This window comes from Oncorhynchus gorbuscha, linkage group LG04, assembly GCF_021184085.1.
Source record: "Oncorhynchus gorbuscha isolate QuinsamMale2020 ecotype Even-year linkage group LG04, OgorEven_v1.0, whole genome shotgun sequence".
Lineage (NCBI taxonomy): Eukaryota > Metazoa > Chordata > Actinopteri > Salmoniformes > Salmonidae > Oncorhynchus > Oncorhynchus gorbuscha.
Window position 1 is genome coordinate 65548668 of NC_060176.1, and position 26119 is coordinate 65574786.

The window sequence follows — 26119 nt, forward strand, 5'->3', positions numbered from 1 at the left end:
TCCACATAAAAAGCTTTATTTTCACAAAGGACCAGTTATTCAACCAGGGTACAATGCCACTGTATATTCTTGGCACACAAATGGTTAAGTGTGTGATATATTGCACTATGGAATAGATCACCATGTCTGCTGAAGCTAGGCTAAATTATGCAACGCTGCTTAACATGCTAACTGCTTATTGCTGTTGGCATTTAGCGAAAATACATCAGGACTGCCATTTCAGATAGTTGTCATGAACCATTATATTTTGCATTTTGGGAAGTGTACATTGAGGCATTGGAGGGGAATGTTTCATCATGTACAGTTTTCTAAAATGGTGTGAATGCCATTCTTGCTAGGTGAGAGAGGAGAGAAAGTTAGCTGTCACTTCCACACAAGGCCAGTAGGATCTTCTCATAGTCGCCATTGGTGTCATTCTAAGGGTGTAAGAGACAAGAGGTTGTATCACAACTGGCCGGGATTGAGAGTCCCATAGGGCGGCGCACAATTGGCCCAGCATCGTCTGGGTTTGCCCGGTGTAGTTAAATAAAGGTTGAATAAAATATGTACAAATAAAATAAGAGTTACTCTACAAAATATAAACATTTTATTTTGACAATTATTTTTCAGATGCCATATTTTCCCATTTCACACATGGTCAGTCTTCTGTCCTATCTCAGATTGGACCCAGAAATCTGAATACTTCGTACAATCTGATGCATGTCCTTAAAACTCTGGACCCCGATTAAGCCTAGTCCTGGATTTAAACTCATTCTCAATGGAGGATCTGTTGAAAATAGCTTTTTAGTTTAGTACTATGCTTAATCTGGGTCGGGGAAACAGTTCCTTGTTTATTTATTTTTTTTATTTCTACTTTGAGATGTTTGCTCACCAGAATGTCCTGGTAGAGGGTTTTCCCAAACATCTTCTTGTACTCCTGTTTGATCCGGGCCATGTCCACTTCAGAACGGCTCACCATGACATGGGTCAGATTCTTGGTCCTGGTTCCTTTACCCTGGGGTATGGCACAGGCACACAAACTGAAGATTTATAACCAGATGGTGCAAATTCCTTAGATTGAACCTAGATCTGTTTGTGCTTTCTTGTACAGTATTTGCATGTTCTTCTGTAGATTGTCAAATCTTAAAACAGGGTCGTTTTCTTTAGGTAGAAAATGGACTGTAACAGGTCCTTGGATTTGTCCGATAAGCAACACTTATTTTCATTTTTTTTCTTTTTTCTGTTGCATACCCTAATGAACACGACCCAGGGCAAACTCTTATCTGGCACATAAAACATACTGTAAGTATGTTAAACAGTTAACAGACCTTCATGGCCAAGTTGAGTCTCTCAGCAAAGAAAGCAGGCTTGCTTCCAGCACATTTCACTGAAAGACAGATATCAAAACCAGTCAGATGACATCATAGAGCAGCATAGACAAGAGGCAGCATTCCCCAAAGCTTCGCAAGGGTATCGGAATGGCCATGAGGTGACCAGTGCATTGCAGGAGTTGTGGTATAGTGAATTTGCCTTGGATAATGTGCCATCCCATCTATTTAAAAAGTTATTATTATTTTAGTCTTGAGAGATAAAATGTTAATTTGCTCACAGCGTGGCCTTTTCTGCATGAGGAAAATGAAGGATATAGTGTAATGTTATAGGACTGATGCCCAGTGAAGAGTGTGATACAGCAGAAGACATGGATTGAGGGTGATGCACAGATTATATAAAATACATTGGAACATTATAGGCTTGGTCCTGGCAGTGACATCTCACCTACGGCAGTCAGACAGTTTTCAATGTCTCCCTTCAGTTCCAGGTCGATAGCCTTTGTCACATCCACCTTACTGTACTTGAAGTACTTCTCAAACGCTGAGAGAGAGAGAGAGAGAGAGAGAGATGTACTTTAAATGTTCAAACAGTATCAAATCATTTGTGGTTGCACGTGCAGTGTACGAAAAAGGGAAAACACACGCACATCTAGATTGTAGTAGTATTCATCAGTGTCTAAGTGATGACAAATATAAAGAATCCTATAGATAGGGCTACAATGTAATTAACAGTTGTTGAGAAATGTGTGTGTGTGTGTGTGTGTGTGTGTGTGTGTGTGTGTGTGTGTGTGTGTGTGTGTGTGTGTGTGTGTGTGTGTGTGTGTGTGTGTGTGTGTGTGTGTGTGTGTGTGTGTGTGTGTGTGTGTGTGTGTGTGTGTGTGTGTGTGTGTGTGTGTAATTAAATAATGATAATAATTTGGTGGGTGCTTATATTTTTTCTATTGCTCAAGTTAAATAATCAAAAAGGTATGGGTCCCAAATAATGGACACCCCTAAAGATGATTTTACAATGAATAGATTAGATGAGTTTATTAGTCACATGCACAGGGTCACAGATGTAATCGTAGTGTACAGTGAAATTCTTGAGCGTACGTAAATGTTCGTTGGGGGGGTGGGGTAGAATATTCATAGGGGAGCTGCAAAGGGGCAGGGGGGGAGCAGGTAGCTGCCTAGTGACTATTCAGCAGCCTGATGGTCTGGGGGTAGAAGCTATTGGTCGGTCCGACAGTTTTTGTCATAATACTCCTATACTGCCTGCGTCTGAGTAATGGAAGCAGGGAGAACAGGCTGTGGCTTGCTTGTCTGAGGTCCTTGATCTTCTTGGCCTTCCTGCAACACCTGGTGTTGTAGGTCTCCTGGATGGCAGTCAATAAGCACTCAATTGTACGTTCGGATGAACGTACCACCCTCTGTAGAACCTTGCAGTCAGTGGCGGTGGAATTGCCGTACCCGGCCATGATGCAGCCTGACTGTATGCTCCCGATGGTGCTCCTGTAAGAGACTGTAAGGGCCCTCTGGCAAATGCCTAATATATTCTGCCTCCTGAGATTGAAGAGTCGCTGCTGTGCCTTTTTCACCTCGATGTCCGTGTGGATATGACCATTTCAGCTCATTGGAGATGTGTATACTGCAATCAGTTACTTTGTTTTGCTGATGTTGGGGGAGAGGATGTTTACCTGGCACCATACCGTCAGGGTGCCTACGTCCTAGGCTGTCTCGTCGTTGTTGGTAATCAGGCCTGCTACTGCCATGCCGTCTGCGAACTTGGTGATGGAGTTGGAACGGTATGAGGCCACGCAGTCGTGGGTATACATGGAGTACAGGTGGGGACTGAGGACGAACCCTTGAGGGGCCCCTCGTGTTGCGGATTAGTGGGGTGGAGGTAATGTTGTCTATCTTCACCACCCGGTGGCGGCCTGTCAGGAAGTCCAGGAACCAGTTGAATAAGGAGTTCAGTCTCAGGGTTTTGAGCTTTGTGATGAACTTAGAGTGCACTATTGTATTGAAGGCCCAGCTGTAACTGATGAACAGCAGCCTCAGATATGCATTTCTTTTGTTTCTGTGTTTGAGGGCAGTGTGCAGTGTGCAGTGTGCAGTGTGCAGTGCAATGGCGATTGCATTGTCTGTGGATCTGTCAGGGCGGTAGACGAATTGGAGAGGGTCAAGTGTGTCGGCAGGGAGGAGGTGATGGGGTCTTTGTGCAAAAGCAGTCGTTTAAAAAAAACTGCTACACTGGAAGTGTAATTTTTGGTCAGGGTGAGCAGAGCGCAAGCCACTTTATCCTATTGCTCTACAGCAGGGTTTCCCAAACTCGGTCCCGGGACCTCCCTTGGGTGGACATTTTTTTTTTTATCCCAGCTTATTAATATAATCAAATCTTGATGATGAGTTGGTTATTTGAATCAGCTGTGTAGTGTTAGGGAAAAGACCAAAACATGCACCAGGGGGGCCCCAGGACTGAGTGTGGGAAATCCTGTTCTACGGTGTGAGCCCACACGATAACCTGGAGTACTCTGATGAGAAGGACATAGGCTACTAATTGTGTGAGTTGACAAATTATCAGACAAGGCAAGTCAATCAAATAAACATTTTGTCCTTGACTTAAAACACATTTGCATTAAAACATTTTTTTTAACAAAATCAAAAGTGGTAGAGCACTGCCTCATCTAATTGAAAAGTCCTGTGGAAAATGACTGCTCGCCACACGTTTGCCGGCCCTGCTCTCACCATTACCAATAATGGGAGGTTAGCATTTTTGGGGGGTATGATATTTATCCCTTTAACTTTCTCACTCATCATTGTTCACAATTAATTAATGATTATCTATAATCACAGTAGCATCCACATTAATATACTGGTCAGTATATAGATCATCTTTGCTACTGCAGATTTTTGGAAAGCTATGGACAACTGCAAAAGTGTTGCTACAACTCTCAACAACATTTCTGCCCTCAATTGAGCAGGTGCTATTTATCAACAAAGTTCAGTGGGGGAAAGTTTAAGTAGCGAGACTAGTTTCTGGAAGACAATGCCATGCTGACTTACCAGCGTTTACAATATGAATACTTAAATAGGTGTGGCTAAGGCTTAAAAGGGTGTGAACGATTTTGAATGGGCTTAAACAAAGAGGAGCACTCTAGCAAGGGCATTTCTACTACTTGTCTCCTAAGTGGTTTTACAAGTTTAGCAGCATAATTTTCCATGTTTCGTCAAACTACAGTGTATGATATACCAGAAGCTCTGAGTCTGTACTTTTATTTAGCTCACATAGAGCTGTGCTGTCACATATTCACCTTGGCGGAGCTGAGGAGCACTTCTGGTGGTCAGAATGTCTATGAAGACAGAGCAGTCCGTTCCCTTCTTCTTCTCTCCAGCCTCATACAGGGCCTATGGATTGATAGAGTAGGCATAGGCATTACACACACAGGGATTAAATTACACATTGACTCTTGGTGCCAATGTCAAACGTTGATTTCTTAAAAAATTCGGACACACACAAATACACACTCTAGCTCTCCTCCATACCTTGGCATCACTTTCAGCAAGTTCCTGGTTCACGATGAAGTCCTCATTCCTAGTAGCCTACAGTATGTGAGGGAGAGAGTGGGGGCAGTGAGGTTGATTGTGCCATACTATTCATCTGAGGTTAAAGAAACTATAAATAAACACACACCTTGCAGAGCGAGAGCAGAGCATTTCTGAAGTCTCCGCCTGTGTCAGACTTGATGTCATTCTGCAGCTCGTTTTTGTATTCTAGCAAGAAAAAGCCATGATTATTGTCTTGTTGTAACTATCATATCATGTACAGGACGTCTACATATACATATTCACATATTACACACCTTCCTGATAGGCTTTCTTTATCTCTTTGATCTCTTTATTGGTCCTGGAGGCCAGAATCTCAATCAAAGTATCCTCATCTGTGCCCAATCCCTGAGAGAAATAGGTGAGAGGGTCAAAGGGTCAACAAGGACAAAAGGGTCACATCAGTCATAAAGCTGAGACAAAAGGATTGGATTGGATGATTGGATGACAGAAACACATAAAGAGCTGGGCCATGTTCATTATAACCTAAATGGAACAGAACAGACTGAAGCATGGCACCAACAGGTCTACCACTATGCCAGACACCTCCCAGCTAGCACATAACGTTGTGAACACTGTATGTTTCTTAGAGATTGGTGAGACTGTGGTTGTCCCATGGTTATTCTGCTTACAACCTTCCCATAACTTTCTGGGAATGGTGCTGGATAGTTGTTTGGCATTGAAACATTCTCAGCACATTTTAAGAAACTTCACTAAAATTATAATTCCATTGATAGAGATCAAAAGGTCAAAGGTTCAAACCTCACTGACTGTGCCAAAATAAAAAATAAATGTGTTTGCATTATTAATACTTAGGCAAATGAATTTCCATGTGTCCCGTCAGTGGTTGGAGTTCTAAACATTCCCAGAACTTCCCTGCAACCTAAAAATATACGTTCCCAGAACAAGACACATTTTCACTTCCGTTCTCAGAACGTTTAAAACAACATTCACAGAACCTCCCTGCAACCATTTTACCTGTCAGGGAACTTATGGCTTCGTTCCCAGAACCAATGGGAAACCAAAAACGTACGTTCCCACAACTTCCAAGGAACCAAATGTGCTAGCTGGGCTCCCACACACTGCACATGCACAGACTTGTGTATCGTTAAACCAAAAGTATAGTAGGTACTCATCACCACTTTTCTTACTGTCTCCTCACATATTAAAACAGCTCCACCCATTGTATAAAGAAGACAGAAAGTCCCACACATTTTAAAAGTCCCACCGTTATTACACAACACTATAATAAAGCAGAATGAGTCACTATGGGTAGGGTGTCAGGAAGTGGGTGGGTCTGACTAAACAGCAGAACAAGAATACAGGATGATGTCATCCCAGCGTCCTCTTTAGAAGGTAATCATTACTCTATAATTATTTGTATTATATCTGTTACCGTCTCTAGGCCACTCGAACGGAGGGAAAGATACACATTTGTTTGTATTCTAAGTAGTATTGTATATTCTTAGTAGTAGTGAGTGACTGAGTGAGTGTGTACCTTCATGGCCAGTTTGAGCTGTTGGGCATCATATTGGGCTGGCGTTTTGAGTAGTACCAGAACCACATCCTCCAGCTCTCCATTTAGGGCCGACTTCAGGGCAGTCTCCAGAGGCTGCAGATAGAGGGTTGATACACACTTCCACAGTCATACACAAGTGTGTGTTTAAGCTTTCCAGGTGCACAGGGTTTCTGGATTATGCACGTTTTGCATTGTTCCATTAGTCCTAAAGTGCGAATTCCACCCATGTGCTGCCATCCGCACATTCTAAACCAAACGCACCTAGTGGGTGTCCCGTCTTACCTTGCCACTAGCCTTTTGGTAGCTAGCTTTGATCTGCTGTCTCTGGGCGTTGCTCCTCTTCACCAGCACATCAATGATGGTGTTCTCATCTACACCTACGTCACAGAGACGAGATGGAAGGACTTGTTCAATAAGAAACGTTGTTGCATACTCTAATCCATGAGCCCTTATCAATTTCTTTATGAACGTTAAGTGTCTGTGTGGCCCCGGGCTTACGATTAGGCAGCTCTGACTACTCCCCAGCAAGAGACAATGAAAACACGGACCTGGAAATGTACACACGGTCACATTCTCTCCGAATATCCTTCTATGCTGCCTCATGTTACACACGGAGTGAGTTCTATTCACCTAAGCTTCTCTGCTATGAAACACATTCAAACATTATTTGTGTGTGTGTGTGTGTGTGTGTGTGTGTGTGTGTGTGTGTGTGTGTGTGTGTGTGTGTGTGTGTGTGTGTGTGTGTGTGTGTGTGTGTGTGTGTGTGTGTGTGTGTGTGTGTGTGTGTGTGTGTGTGTGTGTGTGTGTGTGTGTGTGTGAGACAACCTCACCTTTGGCCTTGATGGCCTTATCCAAGATGCCTGCATCCCCATCGGCACTGAAATGTGGGTAGGGAGTCACAGTGCCCTGATTGAGTTGGGTCTGAGACAGAGAACAATTTCACTTAGCTGCCATGCAGTGAATCAATGGATACCTTCACAAAATGTAGAGGATAGTTCAGAAGCAAAGGGAGAAACATCCCATACAAGGAATAGGGATAGAGTGGGAATAGAGAAGGAATTATGCAGTTTGTTTCTCAGACTCTCTTTGACCCTCTCTGTTGCTATCCTTAACATCTGTCTATTTTTCTCTCACTCTTCCTCTGTCCTCCGCCCTCCCCTAATCTTTATCCAGCTACAAAAAGTACCCAATTGTCAAAATGACTCAAGTAAAAGTTAAGGTCATCCAGTAAAATACTACTTGAGTAAATGTCTAAAAGTTTTTGGTTTTTAAATATACTTAAGTATCACAAGTAAATGTAATTGCTAAAATATAATTAAGAATCAAAAGTAAAATAAAAAGTTTAAATAATTTAATATTCCTTATATTAAGAAAACCAGACTGCATGGCTTTCTTGTTTTTTAAAACATTTATGTTTAGTAAGTCGACCAGATCAGAGGCAGTAGCGATGACCAGGGATGTTCTCTTGATAAGTACACAAATTTGACAATTTTTCTGTCCTGCTAAGCATTCAAAATGTAACAAGCATTTTTGGTTGCTAGGGAAAATGTATGGAGTAAAAAATACATTATTTTCTTTAGGAATGTAGTGGAGCAAAAGTAAAAGTTGCCAAAAATCTATAAAGTAAGAAACCCCAAAAACCTACATAAATACTTAGAGTACTTTAACGTTTTTTTTTTTTATTTTTATTTTTTACAAAAGTACTGTACATCACTGGCTACAAGTGTACAAACACAGCCTGGTAAGGTGTTCCACATTCCACAAGAAATAAAAAAAATTGAGGCTTTCCCCCAAGTAAGTGGAACAGAACCGTACCGAGTCATCTGCCATGCCCAGATAGACAGTCTGCTGCAAGAAGGACATGGTGGCACAGGTCTGCAGAGAGAAACAGGGGGATTCAGTCATTTTTATTTTACCTTTATTTTACTACGCAAGTCAGTTAAGAACAAATTCTTATTTTCAATAACAGCGGGTTAACTGCCTGTTCAGGGGTAGAACAACAGATTTGTACCTTGTCAGCTCGGGGATTTGAACTTGCAACCTTCTGGTTACCTTCTGGTTACCTTCTGGTTACCTTCTGGTTACCTTCTGGTTACCTTCTGGTTACCTTCTGGTTACCTTCTGGTTACCTTCTGGTTACTAGTCCAACGCTCTAACCACTAGGCTACCCTGCCACCCCAATAACCACAGTACAGTATTAATAATATCCTCTATATTGACATCAAAGTCTATTGAATTTATAAAATAATTATAGTTGAAAAGCTAATTCTTTGATGCCAGAATTCTACAGTACCAGACCATGCATATATTTTGTCAAACTGTATTTCATGGACTCATCCCCAACACGAAAGTAAACAATGTCTCTGCCTATGATAGGCTGCCGCTTATATTTGCTAATCATCATTCCATTATATTCCTAGAACAAATGAATAGAAATGTTTATTTATGAATGTGCACAAATCTATTTCACAATGTTGGCAAAAAAGCTGGTGGTGACCACGCCTAACTGAAATCACGTAGATAGAACTCACTCAAAACTTGAACCTTTTCCTCAGTTCACAGTGCTTTTCAAGACATAACAGGATCTGAGGTATATGGATCCGTTATAGAAAATAATGAATCATAATTCTGAAATATCACAACTACGCCTCAGCCACACTGGCTATCTGATATGAGCGACGTGAGTTCCCTAGGGGAACGTTACACTGCATTTAGAATGTATTCATACAGGTGTGAAGTTAGATTCCCATCTAAACATGGTTTCAAAGTCCCTAAAAAGGAGAGAATTGAACAAATGATTGTTACCTAGAATTGGAAGTCGAGATGCTCAATTTCCTGGAGAAGGTCTATTGAATGAAAAAAGGGATATCTTACCAGCAAGACAAAGGTAGGGACTGTGAAACTTCTCAGACAGATTGCATGGGCCTTGGGAAGATGCACTCATATATTTATATACATGAAAAACCCCACCTAGAAGTGGTGCAGCCCACACTCGACGCTATCATTGGACAGGCATTGCTGGTTGCGAGACTGTGTAAAACTTTGCATACAACCCAGTAAAGTTGTCAGTGAATGAATAGCAGCCAGCAGTAGAAGAAAACTGATAGATCTAACACAATTTGGTGAAATGAAAACAGATGTGGAATGTTTAGTAAGGTTCCCTATTGAGATGATGTTAACAAAATCAGTATTTAATGTAGACACTATAAATTGAAGTAAAATGGGAGTTCTTAAGCTATGGAAGTTGTGCCTCGATATGGGTGGCGCAATTACCGGTAGGCCTAAAGGGGTTCCCTTAAATGGGATTAGCTAGATTCCTTATTGGATTTTTTAATTAATTAGCCATTGAGTCTTGAATGGTATAACCTATAAATGAGCTGCGTTACCCATGAGAGCCCAAAATATAAACTAGTTTTACTACATTGGTTGTAAACAATGTAATTGTAAACAAACACTGTAGAGCTTCAAAACATGGTTAAAACTATCACTTTGATCTCATGTATAATCCTCCTTTGCAGCTGGTGGTAAAGGGTGTGGTTTACTAGCTACCTCTTGCGGTTGTCAAGGCCACAAGACCGTCTGCGACCTGACACTAACTGTAAGCTACCAGTCCAACTTGTTTGAACATTCCAATGGGGATCTTTGGACAAGTTACTCAGAAAGAATACACTACAACCTCTCCAAAGCTACTCTTACAGATACTTTTGAAAAACTAAATGATTACTGAATTACTTGAGTTACTTTTAAATTCAGAAAAAAATTATGTTTTCAATTCAGCTTTGAAAAAAGGTGCATGTTTAAATTTGTTCCACCTGAGCGAGTCTGATCTCAAGTCAGATGACACACCAAATGCATTTGATGGATCCTTTTTGTCTTCTTCTAATGCCTCTTAAGGGATAACAAATCCAAAATTTCACTGGAAGTTATCCAATTGCATTACTACATTTGGGTAATCAAAAAGTTACATCACTGATTTAAATTTTGGACAGGTAGCTAGTAACTGTAACGGACTACATTTAGAAAGTAACCTACACAACCCTTTCTACCTCAGGGATGGGCAACTCCAGTCCTTGGGGGTCTGATTGGTGTCTCACTTTTATCCCAGCCCAAGCCTACACACCTCCGATAATCAACTAATCATGATCTTCTGTTTAGAAAGCAATACATTTAATCAGCTGTGTTTGCTAGGGTTGGGGGAAAATTGTACTTGCCCATCCCTGGTCTACCTATTTCATCATCAAAATGACTTGGTTACTTGTGTCATGGCTTAATGGACTCCATGAAAACAAAAGCTATTAATAACCTATCAAACCGATTCAGAATATGCCGTTTGAGTGTTATTTTTTAAATGTATTTTTAATTTCATCTTTATTTAACCAGGTAGGCAAGTTGAGAACAAGTTCTCATTTACAATTTCGACCTGGCCAAGATAAAGCAAAGCAGTTCGACAGATACAACGACACAGAGTTACACATGGAGTAAAACAAACATACAGTCAATAATACAGTATAAACAAGTCTATATACAATGTGAGCAAATGAGGTGAGAAGGGAGGTAAAGGCAAAAAAGGCCATGGTGGCAAAGTAAATACAATATAGCAAGTAAAACACTGGAATGGTAGTTTTGCAATGGAAGAATGTGCAAAGTAGAAATCAAAATAATGGGGTGCAAAGGAGCAAAATAAATAAATTAAATACAGTTGTGAAAGAGGTAGTTGTTTGGGCTAAATTATAGGTGGGCTATGTACAGGTGCAGTAATCTGTAAGATGCTCTAACAGTTGGTGCTTAAAACTAGTGAGGGAGATAAGTGTTTCCAGTTTCAGAGATTTTTGTAGTTCGTTCCAGTCATTGGCAGCAGAGAACTGGAAGGAGAGGCGGCGAAAGAAAGAATTGTTTTTGGGGGTGACTAGAGAGATATACCTGCTGGAGCGTGTGCTACAGGTGGGAGATGCTATGGTGACCAGCGAGCTGAGATAAGGGGGGACTTTACCTAACAGGGTGTTGTAGATGACATGGAGCCAGTGGGTTTGGCGACGAGTATGAAGCGAGGGCCAGCCAACGAGAGCGTACAGGTCGCAATGAATGGTGGGTAGTATATGGGGCTTTGGTGACAAAACGGATTGCACTGTGATAGACTGCATCCAATTTGTTGAGTAGGGTATTGGAGGCTATTTTGTAAATGACATCGCCAAAGTCGAGGATTGGTAGGATGGTCAGTTTTAGAAGGGTATGTTTGGCAGCATGAGTGAAGGATGCTTTGTTGCGAAATAGGAAGCCAATTCTAGATTTAACTTTGGATTGGAGATGTTTGATATGGGTCTCGAAGGAGAGTTTACAGTCTAACCAGACACCTAAGTATTTGTAGTTGTCCACGTATTCTAAGTCAGAGCCGTCCAGAGTAGTGATGTTGGACAGGCGGGTAGGTGCAGGTAGCGATCGGTTGAAGAGCATGCATTTAGTTTTACTTGTATTTAAGAGCAATTGGAGGCCACGGAAGGAGAGTTGTATGGCATTGAAGCTTGCCTGGAGGGTTGTTAACACAGTGTCCAAAGAAGGTCCAGAAGTATACAGAATGGTGTCGTCTGCGTAGAGGTGGATCAGAGACTCACCAGCAGCAAGAGCGACCTCATTAATGTATACAGAGAAGAGAGTCGGTCCAAGAATTGAACCCTGTGGCACCCCCATAGAGACTGCCAGAGGTCTGGACAGCAGACCCTCCGATTTGACACACTGAACTCTATCGGAGAAGTAGTTGGTGAACCAGGCGAGGCAATCACTTGAGAAATCAAGGCTGTCGAGTCTGCCGATGAGGATGTGGTGATTGAGAGAGTCGAAAGCCTTGGCCAGATCAATGAATACGGCTGCACAGTAATGTTTCTTATCGATGGCGGTTAAGATATCGTTTAGGACCTTGAGCGTGGCTGAGGTGCACCCATGACCAGCTCTGAAACCAGATTGCATAGCAGAGAAGGTATGGTGAGATTCGAAATGGTCGGTAATCTGTTTGTTGACTTGGCTTTCGAAGACCTTAGAAAGGCATGGTAGGATAGATATACAGTGCCTTGCGAAAGTATTCGGCCCCCTTGAACTTTGCGACCTTTTGCCACATTTCAGACTTCAAACATAAAGATATAAAACTGTATTTTTTTTGTGAAGAATCAACAACAAGTGGGACACAATCATGAAGTGGAATGACATTTATTGGATATTTCAAACTTTTTTAACAAATCAAAAACTGAAAAATTGGGCGTGCAAAATTGAGGCGCTTGGCGGTGCGGAGATACTTCAGGTTCTTGTGGTCGGTCCACACGATGAACGGATGTTCCGCCCCCTCCAGCCAGTGCCTCCATTCCTCTAATGCCATCTTCCTCCGTGAGAAGCTTACGATTTCCCACATCATAGTTCTTCTCTGTGGCGTTAAGGCGTTGGGAGAAGAAGGCACGGGGCTGTAGCTTGAGGTCCAGGGCAGAACGCTGGAACAGGACAGCACCCATTCCGACATCCGAAGCAACGGCCTTCACCACAAACTGAGGGGATGGGTCAGGATGAACCAAGATGCGAGCTGTGGTGAAGCATTGTTTGAGGTCCCAGAATGCCCAGTCAGCATCTGGAGACCACGTGAACTGAACTTGGGGGAGTTGAGTGTTGACAGGGGGAAGTCACGGTGCTGTAACCTCGGATAAAGCGGCGATAGAAGTTGGCAAACCCGAGGACAAATTGCAGCTGCACCCTGGAAGTAGGCTGGGGCCAATCCACCACCGCTTTCACCTTCCCAGGATCCATTTGTACACTCCCTGCAGCGATGACGTAACCCAGAAAATGGATGGTGGAGCAATGGAACAAGCACTTCTCTGCTTTTACAAACAGCTGGTTCTCCAGGAAGCATTGGAGAACCTGTCGGACGTGAAGCACATGTTCTTGGGTGGAGCGGGAGAAGACGAGGATGTCATCGAGGTAGACAAAGACAAACCGGTCACGGAGAACATCATTAACCAGAGCCTAGAACACAGTAGGGGCGTTAGTAAGGCCAAATGGCTTGATCAGACACTCGTAGTGACCGCTGGCCGTGTTGAAGGAAGTCTTCCACTTGTCCCTGGTGCAGTGGTAGGTGTTCCGTAGATCCAGCTTGGAAAACACGGTGGCCCCCAGAAGTGACTCGAAGCCCGAGGAGATGAGGGGTAGCGGGTAGCTGTTCTTCACCGTTATGTCATTGAAACCCCGGTAGTCAATGCACAGGCGTAGGGTCTTGTCCTTCTTCTCCACAAAGAAGGACCCTGCCCCGGCGGGAGAGGAAGAAGGACAAATGAATCCTGCAGCTAAAGAATCCCCAATGTTGGTCTCCATTGTTTTGGTCTCTGGTCCCGACAGAGTGTACAGTCATCCCCGAGTCTAAATAGTGCTAGGGAGAAGGTAAATCCCGCAGTCATATGGTCAGTGAGGCAGAAGTGAAGTGGCCCGGGCAGAAAATGGCGGAGAGGTCCGGGGCAACTTCCGAGCCCCCAGGAAGACATTGTGGGGCAGGTTGTGCTGACTTTAGGCAATGGGCGTGGCAGAACGGGCTCCAGCCCATGATGGCACCAGTAGACCAGTTAATGAGGTGATTGTGTCACTGGAGCCATGAGAATCCCAATACCACAGGAATCTGAGGAGACTGTATAGCCTTGCTTTGGTTCCCTGACACATGTAGGTTGATGGGAGTAGTATTGTGGGTGACCCGGCCTATAGAGCGCCCGTCCAGCGCTCTAACATCCATGGGAATGGAGAGGGGCTGAGTGGGGATAACCAGCTCGGAAGCCAGGGTAGAGTCCAAAAAGCTCTCATTGGCCCTAGAGTTGATGAGGACCCGAAGAGATTTTGACTTGTTTCCCTACAGCAGAATGGCATGAAACAGAGTGTAAGTAAGGGAAGCAGAAAAGTTCTCCATATGGCCCAACAGAGTACTCGCTCCTACCGGTGAGCCTGGTCTTCTAATGGACAAGAGGACACAAAATGACCACGAGTCCTGCAATACAGGCAACTCTTAGTGTTGAACCTGTATGGTAATTCCGCTAGAGACAACCCAGCTCTGCCTAGTTACATAAGCTCGAGAAGCGGAGACTTGGCTGTCTTCGGCGACTTTCTGGGAACCTCGGGTAGCCTCGGGTTCTCTCGGCAACAGAGCCGTCTGGGACTTCCGAGATGGCGAGGAGAATCTTTGGACGGGCGAGCGTCATTCCCGTAGTCGCCCATCAATCCTGATGGTCAAGGCGATGAGGGAATCGAGATTCATCGGTAATTCCCAGGTGGCAAGCTCGTCCTTGACCTCCTCCGAGACTCAGTGTAGGAACATGTCGAACAGCGCTTCCTGGTTCCAGGCACTCTCAGCTGCCAACGTGCAGAAACCCAATGCATAGTCCGCCACACTGCGGGAGACCTAGCTTCCGGGCAGCCACTCTCCTGGAGAATGGGGAATCAAACATCTTCTTGACCTCTCCCACAAACTACGCCAGACTGACATATGGCCGGCTGTCGCTCCCATACAGCTGTAGCCCAGGCGAGCACCCTCCCGGACATCAGCGTGATAAGGCACGCTATCTTAGAACAGGCCAAGGGGAAGGAAGAGGGCTGAAGCTCAAAGATGAGGGCACACTGAGATAGAAACACCCAACAGGTGCCAGGCTCTTCATTGAAGCGTTCCAGGGGAGGTAAGCGGGGCTCCCCGGAAGGTGGAGTGACCGGTGAGGTGGTGCGGCTAACAGCCGAGTTACTGTGGAGCTGTGAGGTTACCGTCGTAGCAGGCTGCCTCCAAGCCAACCCGCGGAATTGCTCCAGAATGAGGTCCAACACCCGGTCATGGCATTTGGCCAAGGTGTGGACCCCTTCCATAAGGTCACAAAGAAATTTGTGCCTACCAATGGTGGTTCCTTGGGAGGAGATGGCGTTGCTCAGCTGGTCCGAGTCTGCTAGGTCAGTCATGGCCAGTTCGTATTATCACGTTTCAGGTAAGACCCAGATGCAGACAACGTCGAAGTAACAACCGTTTATTTGTCAAACGGGGGCAGGCAAAAGGCAGTTCAAGGGCAGGCAGAGGTCAGTAATCCAGATAGGTGGGGAAAAGGTACTGGACGGCAGGCAGGCTCAGGGTCAGGGCAAGCAAAGGTCAGTAATCCAGAAAGGTGGGGCAAAGGTACAGGACGGCAGGCAGGCAGGCTCAGGGCCGGCAGAATAGTCAATACCGGGAAATCTAGAAAACAGGAACAATCGAGAGACAGGAGCAGAGGGGAAAACACTGGACGAAACAAAATGAACTGGCAACAGACAAACAGAGAACACAGGTATAAATACACAGGGGATAATGAGAAAGATGGGCGACACCTCGACGGGTGGTGGAGACAATCACAAGACAGGTGAAACAGATCAGTGTGTGACACATCATTTACAAACTAAGCATTTGTGTTTAGTGAGTCCGTCAGATCAGAGGCAGTAGAGATGACCCGGGACGTTTTCTTGATAAGTGTGTGAATTGGACCATTTTCCTGTCGTGCTAAGCATTCAAAATGTAACAAGCACTTTGGGTGTCAGGGAAAATGTAAGGAATAAAAAGTTTAAATGTTTCTTTAGGAATGTGGTGAAGTACTACACCGGCTCCGACGCTCGTCGGATGTGACAGGGCTTGCAAACTATTAGACTACAAAGGGAAGCACAGCAGAGAGCTGCCCAGTGACACGAACCTATCAGACGAGCTAAATAACTTCTATGCTCACTTCGAGGCAAGTAATACTTAAACATGCATGAGGGCATCAGCTGTCCCAGATGACTGTGACAACACTCTCCGCAGCCGATGTAAGACTTTTAAACAAGTCAACATTCACAAGGCCGCAGGGCCAGACAGATTACCAGGACATGTACTCCGAGCATGCGCTGACCAACTGGGAAGTGTCTTCACTGACATTTTCAACCTCTCCCTGTCAGAGTCTGTAATACCAACATGTTTCAAGCAGACCACCATAGTCCCTGTGCCCCAGAACACTAAGGTAACCTGCCCAAATAACTACCAACCCATAGTACTCACGTCTGTAGCCATGAAGTGCTACAGAGAGGCTGGTCATGGCTCACATCAACACCATTATCCCAGAAACCCTAGACCCACTCCATTATGCATGCCGCCCCAACAGATCCACAGATGATGCAATCTCTATTTGACTCCTCACTGCCCTTTTCCACCTGGACAAAAGGAACACCTATGTGAGAATGCTATTCATTGACTACAGCTCAGCGTGCAACACCATAGTGCCCTCAAAGCTCATCAGTAAGCTAAGGACCCTGGGACTGTGTGCTCAATCCCCTCCTGTACTCCCTGTTCACTCATGACTGCACAGCCAGGCACGACTCCAACACCATCATTACGTTTACCTATGACACAATAGTGGTAGGCATGATCACCGACAACGATGAGACAGCCTATAGGGAGGAGGTCAGAGACCTGACCGTGTGCTGCAGGGACAACAACCTCTCCCTCTACGTGATGAAGACAAAGGAGATGATTGTGGACTACAGGAAAGGAGGACCGAGCACGCCCCTTTTCTCATCGACAGGGCTGTAGTGGAGCAGGTTGAGAGTTTCAACTTCCATGTTGTCCACATGACCAAAAACTAACATGGTCCAATCACACCAAGACAGTCGTGAAGAAGACACAACAAAACCTATTCCCCCTCAGGAGACTGAAAAGATTTGGCATGGGTCCTCAGATCCTCAAAAGGTTCGACAGCTGCACCATCGAGAGCATCCTGATGGGTTGCGTCACTTCCTGGTATGCTCGGCCTCCGACCGCAAGGCACTACAGAGGGTAGTGTGTACGGCCCTGTACATCACCAGGGCCAAGCTTCCTTCCATCCAGAACCCCTATACCAGGTTGTGTCAGAGGAATTGCCCTAAAAATTGTCAAAGACCCCAGCCACCCTAGTCATAGACTGTTCTCTTTGCTCCCGGAGTGCCAAGTCTAGGTCCAAGAGGCTTCTAAATACCTTCTACCCACAAGCCATAAGACTCCTGAACATCTAATTAAATGGCTATTGACTATTTGCACTGCACCCCCCCCCACACTGCTGCTGCTACTCTGTGTTGTTATCTATGCATGGTCACACTTTAGTAACTCTACCTACATGTACATATTACTTCAATTACCTAAACTAACCGGTGCCCCCGCACATTGACTCTGTACCGGTACCCCCTGTACATAACCTCGCTATTGCTATTTTACTGCTGCTCTTTAAATATTTGTTCCTTTTAATTCTTATTTTTTCTAGGTATTATTTTAAAACTGCATTGTTAGTTAAGGGCTTAAGGGCTTGTAAGTAAGCATTTCACTGTAAGGTCTACACCTTTTGCATTTGGCACATGTGACAAATACAATTTGATTTGATGTAAAAAAATATATATATATATAAAAAAGGTCCCAGTTGGTAGAGCATGGCACTTGCAATTTAGAGTTGTGGGTTCGTTTCCATGGGGGACCAGCACAAATTAAAATGTATGCACTCACTACTGAAAGTCGCTCTGGATAAGAGCTTCTTGTCACGATCACCGTTGTCGTGGAAATGACCAGACCAAGGTGCATGAGACTATCACAGTACAGGTGCATTTATACGGAGACTTGATTACACACAGGTGGATTGTATTTATCATCATTAGTCATTTAGGTCAACATTGGATCATTCAGAGATCCTCACTGAACTTCTGGAGAGAGTTTGCTGCACTGAAAGTAAAGGGGCTGAATAATTTTGCACGCCCAATTTTTCAGTTTCTGATTTGTTAAAAAAGTTTGAAATATCCAATAAATGTTGTTCCCCTTCATGATTGTGTCCCACTTGTTGTTGATTCTTCACAAAAAAATACAGTTTTATATCTATATGTTTGAAGCCTGAAATGTGGCAAAAGGTCGCAAAGTTCAAGGGGGCCGAATACTTTCGTAAGGCACTGTATATATAACGTTAGACATGGAGATCTGCAAATGTGTTGCTAATGCTCTCAACAACATTGTTGCCCAGAATTTATGTGATGACTACTTTATGCACATTGCCAGTGTGAACCGGAGTGACTTGACACAACAACGGGCCAAACAATGTGTAGCTAGCTACAAACCAAATGGAAGCATTCATGCATGTATATGGGTAAAGGTCTAGCTACATTTTCAGATATTATGTTCCTAATTTAGTCAGTTAGTCATTTAGTCAATACATTTATTGCTAGTTATAGCCCAATGTGAGCAAGCTAGCTAACATTGACCTAGTTGCTTAGCTTTAGCTATTTGCAGATTTATACTCCAGCATAATGCATAGTGGCTGGCTATAACAATCCATTTGTCCTGTAGATAATGGGTTGAGATTATGGTTAATTGTTTAGCTAGCTAGATAAAAAATATAATGATTACATGACCCATCAAGTTAGCCAGGTGTGTCTTGGGGTGATTATGGCCATCTATTGTATTTCATGAACATGTGTACATGTCTAGACAATAGTGACCCATCAATTTAGCTAGATGTGGCTGGGGGTGGTTATAGCATTTATTTCACATGACCCATTCATTTAGACAAGTGTCTGAGTAAGCATAATCTAATATTTATACAATATTTTTATCTGGACACTTTCAAAGTCAGATTAGGATATATGCCAAGGACTAGATAAAGTGTATTTTTATCTGGCGTTTTTCCTTATTGTAGGCTACTACTTTCACCACTTTTAGTCTTGAAATCTTTGGATGTTAACTACCTTACTCACTCTGTTTACCACATTGCCTCATGTGAATCCTTAAAGAGATGGGTGGAGCTTAAGAGGGTGTGAACAATGATGAATAGGTGTAGACAAAGAGCTGTCCTGTAGGTGTACCAAAATATTCAAGGGCCATTTTCTCAAAAGTTGGTTTACAAGTTTATCAACTTTCAAAGCAGAATTACTTTCCAATTCTTCCTCAACTGCACAATATATAATTTTGTAGCCCTGAGTCTCTACTTTTATTTAAAAAATGTTGCTACAAAAGACCAAATTGAGGCGGTGGGTCAAATATGTGATTATTTAAAATTACTGGGGGGAAAATGAAGACGTCTTTAATGCAGATGATGCAGATGTGTGTTTCTCAGACAAAGGACTTTACTTGGCCATGGGAAATTATGTTCTATGTTGACAGGTGTGTAGAGGACAGCAGGTAGCTTAGTGGTTAAGCGCATTGGGCCAGTCACTGAAAGGTTGCTGGTTTGAATCCCTGAGTTAACAAGGTGAAAATCTATTGATGTGCCCTTGAGTAAAGCTCTTAACTGTAATTGCTAAATTTAATTAATGTAGAGGGTGACTCTGCTCTCTGTGTAGAGTGCATCGCAGCTGTGGGTGTGGTGATGAGGCCGCCCAGGAAGTGCTCAAACTCAACACGGCCACACCTGAGGGGCGGAAAAAGAGCCTTGCTGCTGTATCAACACAACAGCCCAATGTTGCAAGACATTATTTCAGAGGTAGACTTACTCATGTTATCTACATTGGAGCTGATTATGCATATCACCCTGCACTAAGTGGTCTTCCTACTATGGGACACCGCCTCAGTGCTGACAGTGTAACTCTGGTTTATAGGCTCACGATTACTGCTTACAGTAGCTGTAGGATAAACAGATGTATTTGGTGCAATTAGGGGAACATAAATTAAATTACTTACATTGTGTTTTCCAAAGACCATGTACATTTGATGCAGCATTATGATGACTCATTGTCACAATGGTAGGGATTAACTGAGCTGGTCTTGGAACATTTACCAGCCATTGTTTCAACACAGCCTTGAAATGGGTCCAGAAGCCAAGATGACTTGGAATAGATTAAAATTGGATGTTTGTGAGAGAGAGCAGAGAGAGAAGTGGGGGTGGTCTGAGATTTGTAGATCTCCTAGTCTATCCTAGCAGCACTTTCCATCCTTTTTTTGACAACAATAAGTATTTAATTCCACGTCTGCCTGGCTGAGGTGCAGTGGTGTAAAGTGCTTAAGTAAAACATATTTGTTACTACTTAATTAAGTCGTTTTTGGGGGGTGTCTAAACTTTACTATTTATTTTTTTGGCAACTTTTACTTTATTCCTAAATAAATATAATGTACTTTTTATGCCATACATTCTCCGTGACACTCAAAAGTACTCTTTACATTCTGACAGGAAAATGGTCAAATTCACACAAGAGAACATCCCTGGTCACCCCTACTGCCTCTGATCTGGTAGACTCGCTAAACAAATTCTTTGTAAATTATGTCTGAGTGTTGGAGTGTGCCCCTGGCTATTCATCAATTTTTTAAAAACAAGAACATTGTGCCGTCTGGTTTGCTTAATATAATAATTTGAAATTATTCATAATTTTATTTATACTTTTGATACTTGAGAACATTTGAGCAATTCCATTTACCTTTGATATTTAAGTATATTTAAAACCAAATACTTTTAGACTCAAATATTATTTTACTGGGTCACTTTCACTTCTACTTGAGTCATTTTCTATGAAGGTATCTTTACTTTTACGCGAGTATGACAATTTAGTACTTTTTCCATGACTGCTGAGGTGCATGCATGGCTTATGGGCTAATTCAGCACACCAAATGGATTGGGTGTATTATAAAATAAAGAATAAATCATTGATTGCATTTATATAGCGCCTTTCTAAATGCTCAGAGCGCTGTAAACTCACCTCTTCCACCACCAATGTGTGTATTGTACGTGTAGACCTTATGTACCAGGTCTCTATTGAAAAATAGATTTATATCTCAATGAGACTGACCTGGATAAATAAAGGTTCAATAACCAACAAATAACTAAATGTGGATGGGGTTACACGTGATGAAATGTTTTTTGTATAGGCCTAAATGTGGATGGGTTACACGTGATGAAATGTTTTTTGTATAGGCCTAAATGTGGATGGGTTACACGTGATAAAATGTTTTTTGTATAGGCCTAAATGTGGATGGGTTACACGTGATTAAATGTTTTTTGTATAGGCCTAAATGTGGATGGGTTACGCATATATTTATTTATTCATGTATAGGCCTAAATGTGGATGGGTTACACATATATTTATTTATTTATGTATAGGCCTAAATGTGGATGGGTTACGCATATATTTATTTATTCATGTATAGGCCTAAATGTGGATTGGTTACACATATATTTATTTATTCATGTAAAGGCCTGAATGTGGATGGGTTACACATATATTTATTTATTTATTTATTTATTTATTTATTTATTTATAGGCCTGAATGTGGATGGGTTACACATATATTTATTTATTTATTTATGTATAGGCCTGAATGTGGATGGGTTACACATATATTTATTTATTTATGTATTGGCCTAAATGTGGATGGGTTACACATATATTTATTTATTTATGTATAGGCCTGAATGTGGATGGGTTACACATATATTTATTTATTCATGTAAAGGCCTGAATGTGGATGGGTTACACATATATTTATTTATTTATTTATAGGCCTGAATATGGATGGGTTACACATATTTATTTATTTATTTATGTGTAGGCCTGAATGTGGATGGGTTACACATATATTTATTTATTTATGTATAGGCAAATGTGGATGGGTTACACATTTATTTATTTATTTATGTATAGGCCTAAATGTGGATGGGTTACACATATATTTATTTATTTATGTATAGGCCTAAATGTGGATGGGTTACACATATATTTATGTATTTATGTATAGGCTTAAATGTGGATGGGTTACACATATATTTATTTATTTATGTATAGGCCTGAATGTGGATGGGTTACACATATATTTATTTATTTATGTATAGGCCTAAATGTGGACGGGTTACACATATACTTATTTATGTATAGGCCTAAATGTGGATGGGTTACACATATATTTATTTATTTATGTATAGGCCTAAATGTGGATGGGTTACACATATATTTATTTATTTATTTATGTATAGGCCTGAATGTGGATGGGTTACACATATACTTATTTATGTATAGGCCTAAATGTGGATGGGTTACACATATACTTATTTATGTATAGGCCTAAATTTGGATGGGTTACACATATATTTATTTATTTATGTATAGGCCTGAATGTGGATGGGTTACACATATATTTATTTATGTATAGGCCTAAATGTGGACGGGTTACACATATATTTATTTATTTATTTATTCATTTATTTATTTATGTATAGGCCTGAATGTGGATGGGTTACACATATATTTATTTATTTATGTATAGGCCTAAATGTGGACGGGTTACACATATATTTATTTATTTATTTATGTATAGGCCTAAATGTGGATGGGTTACACGTGACAAAACGTTTTTTGTATAGGCCTGAATGTGGATTGGTTACACATATATTTATTTATTTATGTATAGGCCTGAATGTGGATGGGTTACACATAATTTATTTATTCATGTAAAGGCCTGAATGTGGATGGGTTACACATATATTTTATTTATTTATTTATTTATAGGCCTGAATGTGGATGGGTTACACATATATTTATTTATTTATGTATAGGCCTGAATGTGGATGGGTTACACATATATTTATTTATTCATGTAAAGGCCTGAATGTGGATGGGTTACACGTATATTTATTTATTTATTTATTTATTTATTTATAGGCCTGAATGTGGATGGGTTACACATATATTTATTTATTTATGTATAGGCCTGAATGTGGATGGGTTACACATATAGTTATTTATTTATTTATTTATGTATAGGCCTGAATGTGGATGGGTTACACATATATTTATTTATTTATTTATTTATGTATAGGCCTGAATGTGGATGGGTTACACATATATTTATTTATTTATTTATTTATTTATGTATAGGCCTGAATGTGGATGGGTTACACATATATTTATTTATGTATAGGCCTGAATGTGGAAGGGTAACATAAGACACAACGTGTTATTTTTTTCGCTATGGGGTCAGGGGGTTAGAGTGTGGCCGTTGTAGATGCATACGATGGGTATCCAGTAAAGTCCATCATGTGTAGCAAAGCGGATGGATCTGTGAGCCCAGTGGGTTTGTTCATAATAGTCTTGACTACCTGTGTGAGTCAGTGAGGTCACATGGAGATGCCTGCCTTCATTCATCAGAGTCACACATTCACCTGCCTCCTGCTCCCACTTTGTGCAAGGTGAAAGAAAGATATCGAGCTACGGATAGACAAACAGATGTGGCTTGTGGGGGACTAGAGATGCGTACAGGTCTAGATCAGTGGAAAAGGACAGCCTGGTTAGAGTCAATGGTGTATGTCCATGGTTAGAGTGTGTGTGAACTGATGACAATGCTGCCTAGTCAAGTTGTGGTCAGAGTGCAGCCTGGTCATCTCTCACCTTTCATGAGTGGAGAAAGTTCCAGCATGTTCAGGAGGGAGATCTGGAACACCATACTGACAGTCCGCATCACAAACACCCGCCTCAGAGAGCCAAGACAACCAGTCACAAAATGCCATTTGACACACAAAGGCGAAGAATGCGGTGGGGTATGTTTATGCTAACAATAACACTTATTACCCTCTACAGTGGCAAACACCACCACACACCCACATTTACCCCCCCCCCCCCACACAAACCAGTTGATCTGTAGTTTTAGTCGTCTAGACGGTAAAATGTAAAACTTCCTCCGATAACACAAGACTCAGTCAGAGTTGGATTGAAATAAAAGTTTGTCAGACTAGTGTCGCTGTGAAGGGACAATTTTCTGCCCGAACAACGCTGTAAAATATTCAGCGCTGCCGCCATTATTAATGGATAGTGATAGTGACTTCACAAAGACAGGGAGATGGAGCATTGAATGACAGCTCAGAGAAGAGGTCTTCTCAGATCCCGAAATGATTGGATACGTGAAATTCCCATCCGACACCGACAAGGCCCAGTTATTTTTGGAAAGATAATACCAGATTCGATTCGGATTCGAGATGGACCAGATCCGGCCCAAAATATGTCCAGGATGAGGGAGAATCAAAGAACATGATCTATGAGAGACCCTGCTTTAACTTGTGGAGACGGGGAAACAGTGGATTATTTTGTCACAGCCTTTTATGCCCTAGCAGAGCAATGCAACAATGGACTTTTGCACGGTGAGCTAATTATAGACAGGCTAGTCGTTGGGTTAGCAGATATGCATCTGTTAGAATGGATAGATAAATATCTCACGGTAGAAAGAGCCATTGAGATGGCGTGGAAAACTAAAGTTGCAAAATTGCCTGCGAGGTGACACCGTAATACCAAAAAGAGGCATGCTCGGTGGATAGAGTTATGCAGAAAGGCAGGCTGTATCATTGGAAACAGAAATTTCAGCTTGAAAAAGCTAGCCATGGAAATGCTCAAGCTAATGACAAAAAGTAGTGAAAGTGTCTAAACTGTGGCAAAAGCTGTGCACATCCAAGAGAAGTGTGCAGCGAATGAATTAGTGTGTCACTCACATTGGGGTACCTAAGGTCCTGGTTTACGGACAATGGTCCTCAGTTCTCTGGAAGACCTATTTCGGACTTCGCTGCAGAGTATGGATTTTGTCATGTCACTAGCAGTCCAAAGTTCCCTCAAAGCAAAGGATAGGAGGAACACATCATTCAGACAGTGAAGAACCTCAAGAAAACAGCAGACCCTTACCTTGCTTTGATGGCCTATTGGTCAACTCCACTTCAGAATGGCTTCAGCCCGGCACAACTGCTGATGGGACAACTGCTTCGTACCACAGTGCCAATACATTTACATTTAAGTCATTTAGCAGACACTCTTATCCAGAGCGACTTACAAATTGGTGCATTCACCTTATGACATCCAGTGGGACAGTCACTTAACAATAGTGCATCTAAAACTTAGGGGGGGGGGGGGTGAGAGGGATTACTTATCCTATCCTAGGTATTCCTTAAAGAGGTGGGGTTTCAGGTGTCTCCGGAAGGTGGTGATTGACTCCGCTGTCCTGGCGTCGTGAGGGAGTTTGTTCCACCATTGGGGGGCCAGGGCAGCGAACAGTTTTGACTGGGCTGAGCGGGAGCTGTACTTCCTCAGTGGTAGGGAGGCGAGCAGGCCAGAGGTGGATGAACGCAGTGCCCTTGTTCAATACTAAGTCAAACAAACAGCAACAAAAGACTGAGCTCTATGTAAAAAAAGAAAACAGTTGACAAGTTGTTACAGTTCGAGCTTACAGGTGGGGTAGATTTGTATTAAAATAAATGAGATGCATTTTGGTTTAAAGTTTATTGGAAATATTTTATGTTCATGACTATGTTGAAATGTTCCAGAAGAACTAGTCAGCAACAGACCTTCTGACATAATGGCAGAATAATCCTTTGTTCTCTGAAAATGAGAGATCTGGTGTTTTTTGCATATTGCATCCTGTAATGTTAAGAAACGTCAAGCTAGCAATACATTTGCCAACATAAAGATTCATTTTTATTTAAGTAATACATTTTTTTACACTTTCTCTGTGCTAGTCCCATTGTCATGACCGTCGTCATCGTGGAAATGACCAGACCAAGGTGTATCGCCCTTGCTGTCTCTGCCTCTAACCCTATTACAGTGGCTGAGTCACTGGCTTACTAGGGCTCTTTCATACCGTCCCTAGGAGGGGTGCGTCACTTGAGTGGGTTGAGTCACTGATGTGATCTTCCTGTCTGGGTTTGGCGCCCCCCCTTGGGTTGTGCTGTGGCTGAGATCTTTGTGG

The 26119-nt window shown here is 42.3% G+C and overlaps 1 protein-coding gene across 3 annotated transcripts; it reads right to left on the reverse strand.

Moving 5' to 3' along the window:
* LOC124034518 (annexin A1-like) lies at positions 1-25141 on the reverse strand. 3 transcript variants are annotated; one of them, XM_046347825.1, is made up of 13 exons: positions 25063-25141; positions 8230-8289; positions 7245-7335; positions 6697-6791; positions 6394-6507; positions 5153-5243; positions 4984-5063; positions 4836-4892; positions 4604-4697; positions 1756-1851; positions 1308-1366; positions 872-994; positions 1-416 (listed from the first exon to the last, which is right to left on the reverse strand). In XM_046347825.1, the coding sequence occupies exons 2-13, from the start codon at positions 8275-8277 to the stop codon at positions 357-359; spliced, it is 1008 nt and encodes a 335-aa protein (XP_046203781.1). In that variant the 5' UTR covers positions 8278-8289; positions 25063-25141; the 3' UTR covers positions 1-356. The 3 variants fall into 3 exon arrangements, with proteins under 3 accessions (XP_046203781.1, XP_046203779.1, XP_046203780.1); XM_046347823.1 differs by lacking the exon at positions 25063-25141 and adding an exon at positions 9289-9382; XM_046347824.1 differs by lacking the exon at positions 25063-25141 and adding an exon at positions 9220-9320.
* Between the last annotated feature and the right edge of the window lie 978 nt (positions 25142-26119).